This window comes from Pholcus phalangioides, unplaced genomic scaffold (genome assembly GCF_987345545.1).
Source record: "Pholcus phalangioides strain wild (caught in Gottingen) unplaced genomic scaffold, Ppha-v1.0 ptg000011l_1, whole genome shotgun sequence".
Lineage (NCBI taxonomy): Eukaryota > Metazoa > Arthropoda > Arachnida > Araneae > Pholcidae > Pholcus > Pholcus phalangioides.
In genome coordinates this window covers 33,620,489-33,636,784 of record NW_028301604.1, presented here as the reverse complement: position 1 = coordinate 33,636,784, position 16,296 = coordinate 33,620,489, and the positions used below count along the sequence as shown (strand labels likewise).

General features: G+C 33.7%; 1 protein-coding gene across 1 annotated transcript in view; it reads right to left on the bottom strand.

The window, feature by feature from the left end:
- The window catches only part of kra (basic leucine zipper and W2 domain-containing protein kra), a 236,988-nt gene that overhangs the window by 38,564 nt on the left and 182,128 nt on the right, over positions 1 to 16,296 (bottom strand). The window contains exon 10 of the mRNA XM_089239488.1: positions 5,916 to 5,981. Within this exon, the coding sequence (XP_089095614.1) occupies positions 5,916 to 5,981 (66 nt within the window). The remainder of the gene's footprint in view (positions 1 to 5,915; positions 5,982 to 16,296) is intronic.

The window sequence follows — 16,296 nt, the reverse complement described above, 5'->3', positions numbered from 1 at the left end:
AAAATTAACAATAATATTTTCGTTAACCCTCACCCCTTTTCAAAATAAAACAATCGCACTGTCTTTTGTTATCAAACATCTTTTCATCAGTTTGTTTTTTGTTTTTGGTGTTTCAGGCTTTAGACACCTTGTTTGAAAGAGTGACTGTCATAAAATTTTTCACACCAGTCTATTTAAGATGATTTTTGCTTACTGAGGGCACTATTTGCTGTCTGGAACAGCAGCCTTTCAAATGGGCTAAACATTATCTAGTCTTTATAGATATTATAAATTTTCTGTATAAAGTTTTCAATTTGTTTATACTCAGACAGAAATTGTTGCAAAATGAGAGAGAATTTCGGAAGAATCAACACGACGGTTGGTGATTCAGCACTCATTATTTGGCGGGATTGGCGATCGGACACTCGTTATTTGGTGATTTAACACTCATTATTCAGCAACATTGCCGATTTAACGCTCGTTATTCAGCAAAGTTCCTAAATTAGCAATCATAATTCGGCGGACATGCTCTTTTCACTCCCAGAATATTTTTTTTCACGAAACATCAGGATTTGACGATCGACTACAGTAATTTCTGCTGCTTCCAGTGGCGACTTTTTTTTTTTTTAAAACAAAAACTGACTCGCATTTGCGCTTTAAAGCTGAAAAACCATTGCAAATCATCCTCACTTGCCCGATCACAGATATTATTGGGGTTTTGCAATGGAAAGCCCGATGATGGGGCAATAGTTGAAGTACAGTGGAATAAAACACGTTCTTTTCGGAAAGAATCGTTTCGCGGCAAGCAGGAACAAATATTTTTTTACGTCCTTCCTGAAATTCAGAGCATACTGAAGCAAAATTCGCTATTTGGCGCAGAAAAATACGAAAATACCCTATTAGAGCAGGATGGCGCAATTGGCGCAGAGTTCCCACCCCTGTATTATATTTTTGAAATATATGACATCCATATTTTTATGGGCATCTTTTTCTCAGCCACTTCGTTGGGCATTTTGCCTGTTGTGGCGTTGTATTTGTAAAATCATACCAAATGTCCATAAACAATGATTTCATTTGAAGGAAGACCTGGATGTTCACCACTTAGCAAAGATTAATTGCATATACTTGCAGTCAGAAAAAGTCAATATTCAGATGCTAAACATTAGTAACTAATATATATCATGTTTTGACCAATGATACATAATCACTGCAAATTTCTATTATAGATAGAGAAATATCGATCTGAAGCTCGTACGAACTTTTGTGATGGAAACAAAGTGGTACAGAAAACAATACAATACTATTTAATTTTGAAAAAAAAAATACAGGGTAAACAAGTCCAGGACACATTTTAAAAATCAATAACAAATTGATGAATAGACATAAAAAGGTGCAGTTCACACCAAAATACTTATGTTCAAGTTTTTTTGTTGATAAATTAAAAAATTCAGATCTCCCTTAAAGGTGGAGCTGTTGAACAGAAAACTTAACACATAAAATTTAACACAAGCAGTGTATAATAAATTTTTGACAATTTCACAAATCATGGAAATACCATATTTCGACAGATGTACCCTAAGCAGACTTGCCAACATTCGGACAGAGGCTGTCAGTAACAATGCATGTTGACCAGCCAGGGGGTAGTTGCGGAGTGAGCCAACGTCAACCCCCACTATTTTTTCTTTTTTTTTTTTGCAAATTGCATTATTTTTCCTAATTTTATTTTGAATTCGGTTCCCACGAATGCTGAAAATAACACTGAATCATTTCAAAATAAGTATTTCATATTTTGCATTGCTTTTTCATTATTCAAATTCAATGGAGTGGCATATTGAAAAGCAACATTACTTATATTGCTTTTCAGTATAACACTTTCCCTACTGTAAGAGGGAAAGTCATATTGTTAAATAGATAACATTTGATTTATTAACTTAATTAGCAATAAGCTTAGTAATACACAATATGGTTTTAATCTTTCTTAGTTAAAAGCTTTCTTGGTGATCAAGTTCATTCATCTGCTGTAAACCCAATTTATGAAATCTTAGAAAATTAAATAGAACACAATTACTTAAAGATTCACTTTTGCAACTTAAATAAAAAAATAATTGGTCAAGATCTAGCTGATCTGCAGTTTTATATTTTATTTAATTCATATGAATTCACTAAGACATATGTATAAGAGATATTTTGAATGGAAAATTCCAAGTTCTTCAGCACTGATGAAGCTCTTTATAAGTCTTTAATAGCTCATTATAAAGCACACTTTAATAAGTCTACAATTCTATTTCACTGAAAACTTTTCTGATAACGTTTCCATGTTCAGTTTTTCTACCAACACACTTTTAATGGAAACAAACAATTTTTGATGTCATGAGAGGTTTTAGAAGTACCTTTTACTGATTTTACCTCCTCAAGACTATTGATGCTGATGCCCCATTAGACAACATTCCCCTGCCAGTGCAATACCAGTTGCTCTTCAGGGATTTACTGAGATCCCTTTCAATGTGAAGAAAATGATAAGTTATGATGTAGGAAAGAAGCCAGGAAATGGCCTACAGAGCATCTCAAGGCATCAGTAAATCAGAGGGACTTGCATCCCTCCTCCTCTGTGATCTTGCATAGTGGCTGGAGCAGCAAATTGTTGCTCTGTGGGTAGAGCATAAGAAAGTGCCTAAGTCAGACCAAGATATTACCCTTCTCTTCCCTCAGCACATCAGAGACAATCCAGATCTTCTGTATTTTGAAGAGTGGCTGCAGCTGCATCTTCGTGCATGGGCAGGGAAAAAAAAGCAAAAGCGAATGTATATATCTTCCCCCAACCCAGGAAGAACTATCAGAGTACTTTCATGTAAACCATTACAAAACAGGCAAATTGTTCCGTTAGAACACCCTTCCCATAAAACAGGGGTGGAAAATGAAAATTTGATTTTTTGTAGCATCGAAATGTACAAAGGATTACTTTTTACTTCCAAAAACCGTGTTATCTCAGCTCAGAAGAGAGAGAGAGAGAGAGAGAGAGAGAGAGAGAGAGAGAGAGAGAGAGAGAGAGAGAGAATGGGTGCCCCCAGGTACAAAATACATAGATTTCCTCTGGAAGAAATTATTTGTATTTTAATTTTTAAGTCATAAAAAATTTTGAGAGACTTTAAACATAGACACATTCAAACATGGTATTTCAGATTTAAAAAAACTAATTTGAAAATGAGTGTTTCTAGATTTAGCTTGTAGACTTGGTAAACAATTTTAAAAAAAATCACTACCGGAGAGAAACACTTATTAGGAACGTAATTATTTTTCTTGTTTTTGCCACTGATGCAAGTCTAAGTTGCGCTTTTGTGCTCTTCAGTTACAAGTATTTTTTAACATTTGATCTTGCGTCTTTTATCAGAACTTACCCATTTCATATATAAAATAAGTTTTTCTTTTCTGAGTTCACTCTTGATCATTACCTCATAACGATCATTACACTAACGAGGAGTGTCCGCTAATAAGGAGGTTTGATAAGTGAAACACTGTTTATACGAATTTTGCAGTTATACGATGTTTTGCTTTGGTTGCAATTGATTTCTATACATTTTAATATAGAAATGCATATTTTACTGTAAAAGTGATGCACTGGTGATAATGCACAATCACCAATCATTTCATTAAAAAAGTTTGATTAAATTTCATTACTTTTTTTATTACTTTTACTGGTGATTATATATATTCCAAACAAAGTTGAAAAGCTTGATAAATATGGAAAAATGTATATGTATATATAATGTTTTGTCTCTTTATTAAATCAATTATGTTTACCCATAAATGATATATGAGCACTTCACATCTCTTTTGCAATAAAAATTAATTTAAATTAAACGTGAAGATTAAAACATAAAAACCATAATTATCATTGATCATTTTTATTGCACCACGGTCATTTTCTGCACACGAGGGCTAATTAATTGCAGATTCCGAACGGCAGGCTAGTTTTTTATTCTCATCGAGAGGTTGGTGCCCTAAAACCTCCATGAGTGAACTCCCTGTGGTAGCAATTTTTCGCTGCGGTCAAGTGCCGTTTTCGTTAAACCTCTGTGCCAGGAAAGTTTCTGACTAGGACAAACCGGGTATCGAACTTGCGACACCTCTAAACTTACTTTGGTACTTTAGGCGAGTATCTTATCGACCGTGCTACTGCACCCCACCATAATTATCAGTCTGGTAATGTAGGCTTTCTTGATGATCACCAAGTAATTCCTTCTTATGATAGAGAATGCAAGACATGCTCCTATATAGTGAAGTGGAGTTTTGTTCTCTTCTCCACACACAAGACGAATCTGCCTAGCAACACTTCTGTAGAAGTTTCACTAGGTTGGCATGACTAGTGATGATTTATATAACCTGTCATATCTGTTTTCTATTCAATGAAATAAGATTTTTGGCAATATTCAGTTGGGTTTCTAAAGCCAGTTTATGTGGTCTACAGTCCTACCCCAAGGTCCATTGGCGATATTTATTTTCTATGCATTATTTGACGTCTCGTGTTATGGTTGACATAGAAACAGGATAGAAAGATTCACCAGGTAGCTTCAGGTTCGCTGCCTTTCTGGCTTTTAAGTTCATTTCCCTGGGAATTTACATGTTCAGGAACCCAGTAAAGGTTGATGTTGTCAAATGCTGCTAAGTTATTCAACATATCAGTGCAATATTTGACAGAGTTGAAACTTGAAGTTGTCAAGAGCCATTAGTGCGGCTTCGCTATCGGAGAAGATGACATTCTGTTTGTTACGATACCCTTTAGCAATTAGATTTTCAGCTAGTATAGCCATTGCAAGTACTTCAGCTTGGAAGACTGTAGTCGTTTTACCTAGATACAAATGTATCTTATGGTAGTCACGATTCACTCTAGAGATGCGGAATGGAGCAATGGCTCCAGCCTCAATTTTGGTTATACTGGAGCTATCGGTGTAGAATTCGGGAGCTCCAGTAGGGATGTTATCAATTACGTCAGCAATTTCATTTCTTCTAGGTATGTGAAGTGTGTAATTTTTAATAAAATTTATTTAGTTTGGAAAGGAATCTTTATATAGGCATCAGTAGAGAAGAAATTTATACTTCATTCAGTAGACAGCTGTCAAAATCGTTATTAAAGGAGGAGTTTGCATCCTGTATAAGGTCTGTTGCATCAAGTAATATTTTTTTCAAGCCTGTACATGGTCTTAAAAGCTTCTCCTTGTAGATACCATTTTAAAGTGGCAGTATCGAGAGCAATATAAGGAGAGCTGGATAGAGCTCCCATTATTAGGATACAAGCTATTCTTTGCACTTTTTCTAGTTTGATAGGTTTTTACTAATGCCCGATGCCATACCACACATCCATAACTTAGCATTGGTTGTGCAATAGTGATGTAAATCTTTAGGGTTTAAGCCCCAGATTTAACCAATAATTGTTTTATACAGCATAAGTACATTAGTAGGCTATTCAGCTCTTTCTTGAATATGTAATTTAAAGAGAGCTTAAACCCAAATGACATCCAAATGCCCTCGTCACATATGGTTAGTTCTTGTCCCTTGAGGGTTAGATTTCAAAGTTCCCATTTCTATGTTCCATGTAAATATCACTTGTTTTTCTCCCCATAGAGAATACTAGTTTGTGTTAATCACAGAAAAAAATTTGAGCCAGATTCCTTAATGTGGATTGATAAATCTTGCCTTTGGATGAGTGACTTAATCATCTTCATGAGTTTTTTTGCGTATATCCTGGATCTTAGTAATTTACTGTTCAAACACAATCTATGGGTTGTTACCTGCTGTGTTAACATGTTTTTTAAAAAAAAAAAAACATGTTAACACAAAACCATGTGGTTTAAACCAAATAGTGTCAAATAGTTCTGAAACTGAATGAAATGATATCACATTAACACACTGAAAATATTTTAAACTTTTTAAAATCTTACCAATACTGCTATATCTTGCTCTGGTAATGCATGACGTCTCATGTGATCTTTGACAATAGGTATAATCTAAGAAGCATAAGTGCAAAATTGTTTTCAGAGCAGGTTTTTTTAATTTTGGAATAAAAACTCTGAAATCAAATTATGATAACACACATGTAAGAATTCAATTTAATGACATTCAACAATGCTCAATCATAAGACGAAATATGAACGTTGTCTCCCTCTTGCTTGGAACAGGAGGCTCTCTCATAAGGGATTGTTTAAGGTTACATCAAAAGCATTTCAAAAACACTGTTTGAAAAAGACCCAGACTTATGTACTCTTTCTTGCATGAAAAAAAGCCACATTCAGAGGAATGTAGGAAAGTTCACTTTACACAGAGTTGTGGACAGTACAACACTCCATGGTTACTGGTCCAAGTTTATTCCCTGTTGACAGATTGAATTCGGCTGATAGTTGCTTGGAAAAGAAAAACTATTTCACAAGCATGTTATTGGTGCTGCTGGGGTCAATACGAAAAATAATTCAATTGATGATTAATTGCAATTATTAGTTGAAAATTAAAAAAAATTGTAATATAAAATTATAGATTAATTAATAAATATTTTATTTTCATTATTAGAAGTTTGAATAATTTTTCAAATTTTTTTTTAATGTATATGTTATTAAAACAGGTTTAAACCAAAAAAGTTCTTTGGTTTAAAAAACAGTTCTTTTTACCAACTCTGGTTTAGAACTTCGATTATATAGGGTGATTAATCAATTCCCTTTGTCACATTTCACTGGCGAACAGTTCATCCTAGAGGTAATTAAAATAAAACTTGAAAAACTTTTTATACAGACACCCTTTTCTCAAAACCCAATTAGAAAGTTGTTGCTCTGTCTTAAGGAAAAAAAAAAACATTTCTAAGTGCAGTATTCGCAGAAAAATTTGTAGTTAAAACCAGAGGAAGGTTAAGAAAAAAAAAAGCATAAATCAGAAAAAGAAAGGTTATCCATTAGTTTTGTTTTGTAATTTTCCTCCAATTAAAGTTTATTTTTTTAAATTTTGACAACTATAATGTATGCAACCCCCTTGCAATATAAATGACGTACCTGAGTTCTAAACTTTTTATTTGGATAATTTTCTCATCTGGAAGAATGCCTCAACAATTCGCCAGTAAAATGAGAACGGAAATTAAATTATCATTGTGTATAAGATAAATGTCATAAGTGAAGCCAGTCATTTGACCTATGATAAATAAGTTTAAATTCAATCTTGGTCGATTGTAGTTCCAGATCCAATTCATTTCTTTTAGAATGTTTAATTATAATAAACTTTTTCTCTCTCAGATTTTACAATGGATAAAATACATTCAAGGGTGTTACCGATAGAAAATATTTTTTTTAAGCACACATTTTTTTTTCTCTTTAATTACCAACTATAGTTTATAGCTGATTTTTTAACTCTTTTTCATGTTTTAATTATTTATATAACTACTTTAGTCACAATATATTGGTTCCCCTCTCTAAATGCAGAAAGTTTTCATGACCTCTAGCAAAAATAGCTACAAATATTACACATAGAATCGGCCTCATTTAATTCATAGTAATATTTTCACATGTGGGAACCTTGTTCCAATTTCACAACTTTTAATTGAAAGATTTTCCTGATTATTGGATGCACTGACTTTCTCTCACCATCAAATAACCGAATATATCCTAAAACAAATTAATGCAATTATCCCTTTCAAAATTTATAAGTTACAAAATACTCTTAAACTGGGTTCACACAAAATTTCCTAAATAAAAATTAATGAGTTTTTAAGGAGTCATGGCAAACTTCCAAACTTAAGAGTTTTACAGCAAACAAAAAAAAAAAAAAGAGAGGGGCACATATGAAGACTTATTTTAAAACTACCACACAAATTTTCAAAAGAAGCAAAAGTTATAATTTTTGATGCCCAGCATTATAAGAATTGATGAAGTAATCAATCCATACACAGATAATTCATACTCTGTTGTCACCAGTGTTTTGAAAACTGAAGTTTTGGTCAAAAGTATAACATAAAATTTGGTTAAAAGTATTCATAACAGAGTCACATAAATTACACAGCATATATCAACATAAATACTGTAGGGTTATAACACAGGGTGGTGAATTCGAGGAAAAATTAAGAAAATTAGACTATAATGGACGAAGGGCGGCAAAACCGTAAATACGCTTCTGACTGAAGAACATCAAAATTACTCTCAATCTTAAAACGAGGGTTCATACTCATTTTCATAAAAAATTTTCCCTAACTTTTCCAGTCAAATTTTCAAAAAATCCCAGGTCATTTTTTAATAGACAATTTGAGTAGTCCTAATTCATTATAATTACCATATATAATAATGTAATTATAATGTAATAATTAATGTAAGTATAATCTTTACATTATTAATTACATTAATTATAAAAAAAAATCTTTCGATTTTATTACATTATTTATACACGTATTTACACTTTTTAAATACATAACCTCATGGAAAAATGGAACACAATAAAGGAATGCAAGATTTCCTTTTTTTACTGATCATTTTCCCTTCTGCTCTAAATTGAACCATTAAATTTAAGACAAACTGCCTACTGCCTTTTTTATGTAAAGCCTTTAGGAGTTCCTAAAAAGGCAGTTGTAAAATTGTCAAAAAAAATTTGGTTGTGTTTTCTTGACAATAGGAAGGGAACCCTCCAAAAAAAAGAGCTCCATATGTCTGACAAACAACTATGTGTGCTCTTATATTTTTTCAACAGCTATCTTGTTGATTAATTTATCATGTTTGTTCACAGCTTGAATATACATAAATTGAATATACATACATACCTTGTCTTTCTTCAGAATTTACAAAGTGTCCTTATTTCTTTCCCCCAGATAGTGGATATTTATGAATAAATATAACATTTTAAATGCAACAGTTAATTTACGCACACTCCTCCAATTAATATACTGTATTTACAAATGCAATGATACTTAAAAAGATTTTTCCTTGAATTCAGTAATCTGTTCAATTTCCTTGTTTTGAATTTGCATTTCCAAAGTAATTTTTGCTTTTTTTCTTGCAAGATTTTTATTTGATCAAGTGCAATTGTTTTTTCTTTTTGCATCTCTTTTTTTTCTTTCCTCGAGGGATTGGTGATAATGACTACGTGATGATTTCACTCTTTACCATCTACAAGGTGATTTCTACAGATAGCACGCTCCCAAATGATTTCAATCCATCATATATTGTACGGAGAGCTACAAGTGGTGACTCATTAAGATTTTCCACAAGCATATCCTTGTGGATGGAAAATCCAGATTCAGGAGATGCATTGCCATGTGACAATGTAAGGACTACTTTTATGACTTGCCAGATGTCAGAATCTCTCATCTTTGTCTAAAAGAATAGAAAAAAATACATCTAAATTTGTCTCTTTAGCTAAAAATTAACGAAAATGTCGTTCTATTCCGTTTTCACGTTGACAACCTGTACAAACTGCTGTTTTACATGATCTGCTGTGATACTGCTGTCAGTATATTATTTTCAAGAAGTTGCAAAAGATCATCCATCCTTTTTTCCCCATAATACAGAATTGGAATGCAATAATTTAGGATCTAAACAAGACATTGATTGTGCAACACAAAAATTGATTGGACACTTCTGAATAATCTTGCTTGTCATGCTAACTAGAAAATTTTTACAAATCAGTGAAAAATTCATTTTTTTCACGATCAGATGCACCACTTTTTTTAAAAAAACTTCTAGCAGCAATGCCTATGTGTATCAATTTCATCATTTTTCTTTTGCACTTTAATTGAAGACACGTCTATTTTTGTTAGCTTCATCGGAGTTGGGGCTTCTCTGAGTATCTCATTCTTGATGAATCGTGCCATTAATCCTCTTAACAATTCAGCCAGAGTGCTATATAGAAAAGCAAGCATGGGTGAAGGGTTCTGGAAAGATTTTAGAAACGGATACAAAATATTACCAACAGATATATAAAATGATATTTTGTCCAACAGGAGTTCATCTTGGCATGCCTCTTCAATTCTGTCAACACTGAAATTTTTCGGCAATTCTTTTCTTCTTTCTTCAAAGTACTTCTTTACATTAGGAAATACTTCTAATGCCCTTTCTGCAAGAGCAACATGTGGCAGAATTTATGAGGAAATACATTGCTATTTGCTACTGCAATAAAATCTGCATGCCATGCAAGACTGTCTTTAAACAATCTATACTTAGACTGGTAAAATGTGCCTAATTTCCAGGTTGATGCAATGCACCCAGTTTGGAAAGCTCCATGAACAATATGCAAACTATATGTGCCTGTGTTTAGTAATGAGCAACATTTGTTTTCATTTAATTCATCATACAGAAGCTTCCAAAATTTCAGATTTACATATGGGTATCCATTGAGATTTGAAAAGTGTGTCCAACCTCAAATCCACTGTTGCTTCATGAAACTTTTGACACAAATCAAGAGCAGTAGAATGCATAAGAAAAACAGATTTAAGGTATCTAACTTTGAATTCAGGAGAATTATCCGGCCAATATCTAATAATAATGTCCATTTGCCCCTTTTGTACTACCTTGTTATAGACGTCATCAATGCACAACACAAAAAGATCTTGACATGTCTTTCAACAGAGAGGAATAAAAGTATGGTGTCAAACCAAATGTGATCATGTAAGCAATCTTTCAGCTACTTATGCTAATATTTTTTGCTATGTCACTGTCTGGAAACATTACTTTGAAAATTTCTCCCCCTCCCCCCACACAACATCCTTGAATCCATTATAGGACGAGTGAGACATCACTAATTTCAATGCCCACAAGATTTCAGCCTTCACTGTCGTTTCCTTTGTGACATAATTAGTCAAAGATGCATTTGGTTTCACATCACAATTCTTTGTAGTTTACTCACATTCCATATTAAAAACAGTTCTTTTTATTACTCATCGTTTTCAAATGAAAAATAACCACGCGGAACTCAAAATATAAACATGCATCAACCGACGTTGCTAACTGAAGTCAACTTACGAAATTATCGCAACTGAGCTTTGTACTCACAGCTTTCTACGATGTTTCTGGAAACAGAAGTAGTAACGATGACGTTGCAACAATACGTTTTTTCAGACGAACTTATAAAATCTTTGTCCCACCTTGGCAGTATCTATAGTTTGTGATATGTCGCAATATTTTACAATTATCAATATTTACGTTATCTGAGAATTCCTTTTTTTTTCTGGGGATTTTTTTCTTTCATCTCGATCTCTTCCTTTTTCCTCGACCAGACGGCAATCATGATGATTTTCAGGTTTTTAGAACAAAAATGGGGTTATTTCCCTGACCTGTACAAACCCTGTAAAACATAAATTTTTTTGTTTGTGAAAATAAAAACCCTTTTAGAATTGCTAATCAGGAAATATAAAACATTGGAAACACAAATCATAGATGCCAACTTTTGAAATGAAAATTCAGGAGATTTTTGCTCGAACCCATATATTATATACCACTCCCTAATAAATACAAAAGGGATTTTTCCAAATAAAATAGCGATTTCCACATATGGAAGTTGAACCTTTGGGAATAAAATTCCTACGCAAAAAACAAGTGAAACTGGAGGCCAAAACTTCAATGATGTGAAAAAAAATATTGGGTTCAATCAGAAACGCTGTGAACAAACATTCTGCGTGAATGACCCCAAAATCATCGGAAGATGAAGGGAAATAAAAGCATCAATTTTTGAAGAACCCTGACTTTTTGTGACACTTGCTTGATTTTTTTTTTTTTCATTTCACATGAGTGAAGATGGCAGTCTTTCCATAACCGATGTTTATGTCTAACATAACTTGTACAAAAAGGAAAAGTCTGCCCTTTTCTGGAGCGTTTGATGAAAGGAAATTCATTGTTGAATGAGTATCTTTGAAATTGATTAAATATGTTTTTGCCTATCAGTATTCATGTTTTGTTATATCGCACGTACGTAACTTCAACAAAACAAATTTTGACCACATGGGCGTCACTATAATCTTCAATTATTATCCAAGACTATTGGCTGCTAAGCTATTTCCCTGCATGATAAGACAAACAACTTTCTTGTTACCATCAGAGGGTTTGTAAAACTTCCTTAAAAAGGGAATTTCCCTATTTACGACATGTGATGTCATTTAGAAAGGGAAAAAAAAAAGGCAAAATACTTCATGCCCCACAAGAAATTACTTACGGATGGGTTTCATAAGAGGGGATTTTTTTTAATGAATTAGGGAATTTTTAGGAACAATTAGGGTTTTTGTGATTTTCGTAAAAATTTGGGAGATTTAAGAACTTTTCGGGGAGGTTGAGGGATGAAGCTAAAATTCGGGAGATTCCCAGAAAATTTGGGAAACTTGGCAGCTATGACAAATACAAAAAATACTGAATGGTAAATAAGGCTTATGTGAGTAGGAAGTCAAGATAAAATATTGCGTGAGAGAAATATTTTATAAGTACTAAAGTATAACATTGAAAAGTTATAGACTGTGCTCTGTTTTCGATGGCAATAATGCATAATTCAATAAAATATGTGGACACTAATTAAGTGCAATAATTAAGGCATGCATAATTAAGAAACATTTAAGAGTAAAAAATTACAAATTCTTATTCCACAATTTAAAATAAAGTTCTATTTCAATCTTCTGAAGACTGGGATTGTCAAAAACCTATTCAAAAATATGTTTTTCCATCACAGATAGGTTAAATAACAAAAGCTTACTTTCATGCAAAATAGAATGATTTTCATTTTTAAATAATAATTTATTATGGTTATAAAGTTCAGAATATAAATTTTACGATTTTTTGTCTGAAAAAATTCCACTTACAATAGGCCTTTCTTCAGATTTTTTATATTTTTAGGCCCCACTATAATGAATTTGTAGAATTAAAAACAAAAAAAAATTATGAAAAGCCCTGTTAGCCTCACTCTGTGAGAGTCGCTGCAGTGGCGTACTTATGAAGGCAGAGCAGTTCATAAACCCAAGGCAGCAAACTCAGAGGGACGTCAAATTTGTGTGGCCAAGAAAATTAGGAGAAGGGCGGAAAAATTTGTATAACCCTCAATAAATCCGCCTGCCTAAATAGCTAGGTCAGTGAATGACCAAAAACTGATCTATAGAATTTGCAAGCTCGTGAGAGATCAAAAGAGTTACATAAACGGTGTGGAAGCATGTCAATGACTAAAAGAATGATCTACAGCGTGAAAGCTTTTGAATGACCAAAACAATGATGTAGAGAGTGAAAAAGCATGTGAATCACCAAAAGAGGCAGAGAGTAAAAGAGTAAAAAAGCATGTGAATCACCAAAAGAGAGGCATAGAGAGTGTGAAAGCATGTCAATGACCAAAAGAGTGATTTGGAGAATGTGCAAGCTTGTGAATGACCATAGGAATAACCTAGAGCATAGTTTTCGAAACTTTTTGTTCCATCGCCCCATTCAGAATTTTTTTCCCTCTCATCGCCCCCATAGGATCCTATGTTAAACCTGTAGCTTCTATTTCCCCCCCCCCCTGGACCATTCCATCGCCCACTAGGGGACAATATTGCCCACTTTGGGCAACACTGACCTAGAGCATATTTAAATGATCAAAAGACTAACCCAGCAAGGAACCATATCAGCAAGCAATAAAAAACATGACCTAGAGCATGTGCAAGCATGTGAGTGACCAGAACAGTGGGCAAGAATGACTAAATGATGCAAGAATGACAAAATGACTAAATGCGTGAGATTTAGAGTGCGAGAATGGGAGTGACCAAAAGAGTAACTTGGAATCACAGTTGTAAGGCTCTAGGTCACACTTCAGCGAAAGCAAATTTGAAAAGAATTTTTTAAAAAATAAAAAACGAAAACAACCCACAATTTCAGTTACATGTGTATCAGTATTTATTAGATTAAAGAACATTCATTGATTTTACTTGCATTAAGCTGTAATAGGCGACAATTATTTTTATTTATAGTATATTTATGAATATATTTTTTCTAAATTTTAAGTTAACTCTTCAGTTGTGTCAGCAGCATTAATTAACAACGTATCATCCACACAAATGACATCAAATGATCAGTAATATCACAAATTTCATTTATATAAATCAAGAAGTATTGGTCCCAAAACTGATTCCTGAAGTACAACAGTATGTATTGTTTTGAATTCAGTCACACTGTTATTCTGACCATTTTCTTTATGTAATAAAAAATCTAAAAACCAGCCAAGGCCTCGTGTATACCAATATATTTTTTTTTTCTAATAAAATATTCCACTTGCTTGTATCTGAGGCCTTGCTAATGTCAGATGCTACCTTTCTATAAGTATTTATTTTCTTCAAAATGTAAACCATTAATTTAGTCATAGTAATTTCAGTGTAAATTTTCTCTCTAAAACCTAACTGACAATGTGAGTAATACTGACCAAAATTTCAGAACAATTTGCCCAATACTTTTTCAAAAAAATGTCTTAACTCAAAAAAAACAACAAAAACCACTGTTCGGAAATATAACGTACACCTAATGGCCAAAAAATTAGTAACACCCTGCTACTCACCACTAATGTCGTGTGGGACCTCCTCCAGCTTTGATGACAGCAGATGTTCTTCTAGGCATGGACTCAGCAAGTTGCTGAAACCATTGAGGAGGAATAGTAGCCCAAGTTAATGAAATGGCAGCTCTTAATTCCCTCAGATTAGAAGGTGGTATTTTGGATCTTTTAACAGACTTTTCAACCTCGTCCCACAAATGCTCAATTGGGTTGAGATCAGTTGACTAAAGGGGAAATCAAAGAAATTGAAACTCTGAATCATGTTCTTCAAACCAATCCGAGACAATTCCAGCCCGCGGGAGGGTGCACTGTTCTGATGGAAATAACCATCATCATCAGGAAACATTATGGTGCATGTGGTCAGCAACGATGTGAAGGTAGGAGCTGGCACTGACAGATGTTGCCAATGAAAATAAGGGACTAAAAAGTGTACCAGGAAAATGCTCCCCTGACTGATTCTGCAGCAACCCACTTCAACAGTTACTCATATGGCATGCTGGACCCATGGCTTTGTGCTGCTTATGCCACACACGGTTCCTGCCATCAATGTCATGGAAAAGAAATATTGACACGTCAGACCAACCTTCTTCCATTCATTAAATGTATAATTTTGACATTCTCTACAGCAGTGGTGTGCAAACTGGCGATTGCGTCAATGAGCTACGGAGTCACGAGAGATTTTCCAAAATAAAAACTTTCAAATAAGAAATTTATTTTCATTTAAAAATGTCAAAACTAAAGAATGCCTTTATTCAGCTGAGCTAATTACCATAAAATGTAATTTTATCAAATTCTACTTATACAATAATCAATATATTGGCTCCGTCGTGCCAGAATCACAAATTTTCAATGTCCTTGTAAAAAAAGAACATGGGAAATGATGTTTAAATGTTTACTTTCTACCCATGTTACTATTATTATAGAAGTTATTTTCCTGAAATGTTTTGTATCATGTGTTTCAATAGGGAAACACATTTGAGTTTTAGGCTACACTTAGATAGCAAAACAAGGTAACCAAACAGCTGATAAAAAAAAGGAAAATTTGTGCATTCATGCTTCTGACATGCAGCGGTTAATATCAAGTTAGTACTTTCACAGGGTGACTTGCAGAGGGAATCACCCAATTTCAAAACTGTATACGGGGTGATTATAAAAAAACTATCCCGACATATGGGCCCCTAACTATCATACCATTCACAGAAACTGAATGAAATTTTGGCATAAGGTATTTTGATGTATGCGCTCAAGAATGATATGGAAAACAACAGTGTCACTCTAACAGTGATAAATGGCAACACCAAGTTTTTTGTATTGGAATGTGATCTCCATACTGAAAAACACTAAATAGCGTTGGAATGGCACCTGTAGCACGAAAATCCCCGGAGCTAGGCAAGGAAAAAGTAAAAAGGACTTTGCTGTGCACCAGAGCATTAATGTTCGTTTCATTCGTCACACCGTTTCTTCGGCTGAGATCCCAGCTTGATTAGTCCTCCACAAGGTCATGTGGAAAATTTGTGAAACACAATAAAATGCTTTATTTTATGCTGCTTCTCTGTCCTTATTGGTTGTCCTCACTTTTAGCCTATCTACCGCCGGTGATTTTCATGCTACAGTTGCCGTTCGAACGCTATTTAGGGTTTTTCACAATGGAGATCACATTCCAATACAAAAAACTTGATGTTGCCATTTGATATTTTCGAAATTTTCTCACTGTAACCGTAACTGTTAGTGACACTGTTGTTTTCCATATCATTCTTGAGCGCATACATCAAAATACCTTATGCCAAAATTTCATTCTTTCTGTGAATGGTATGA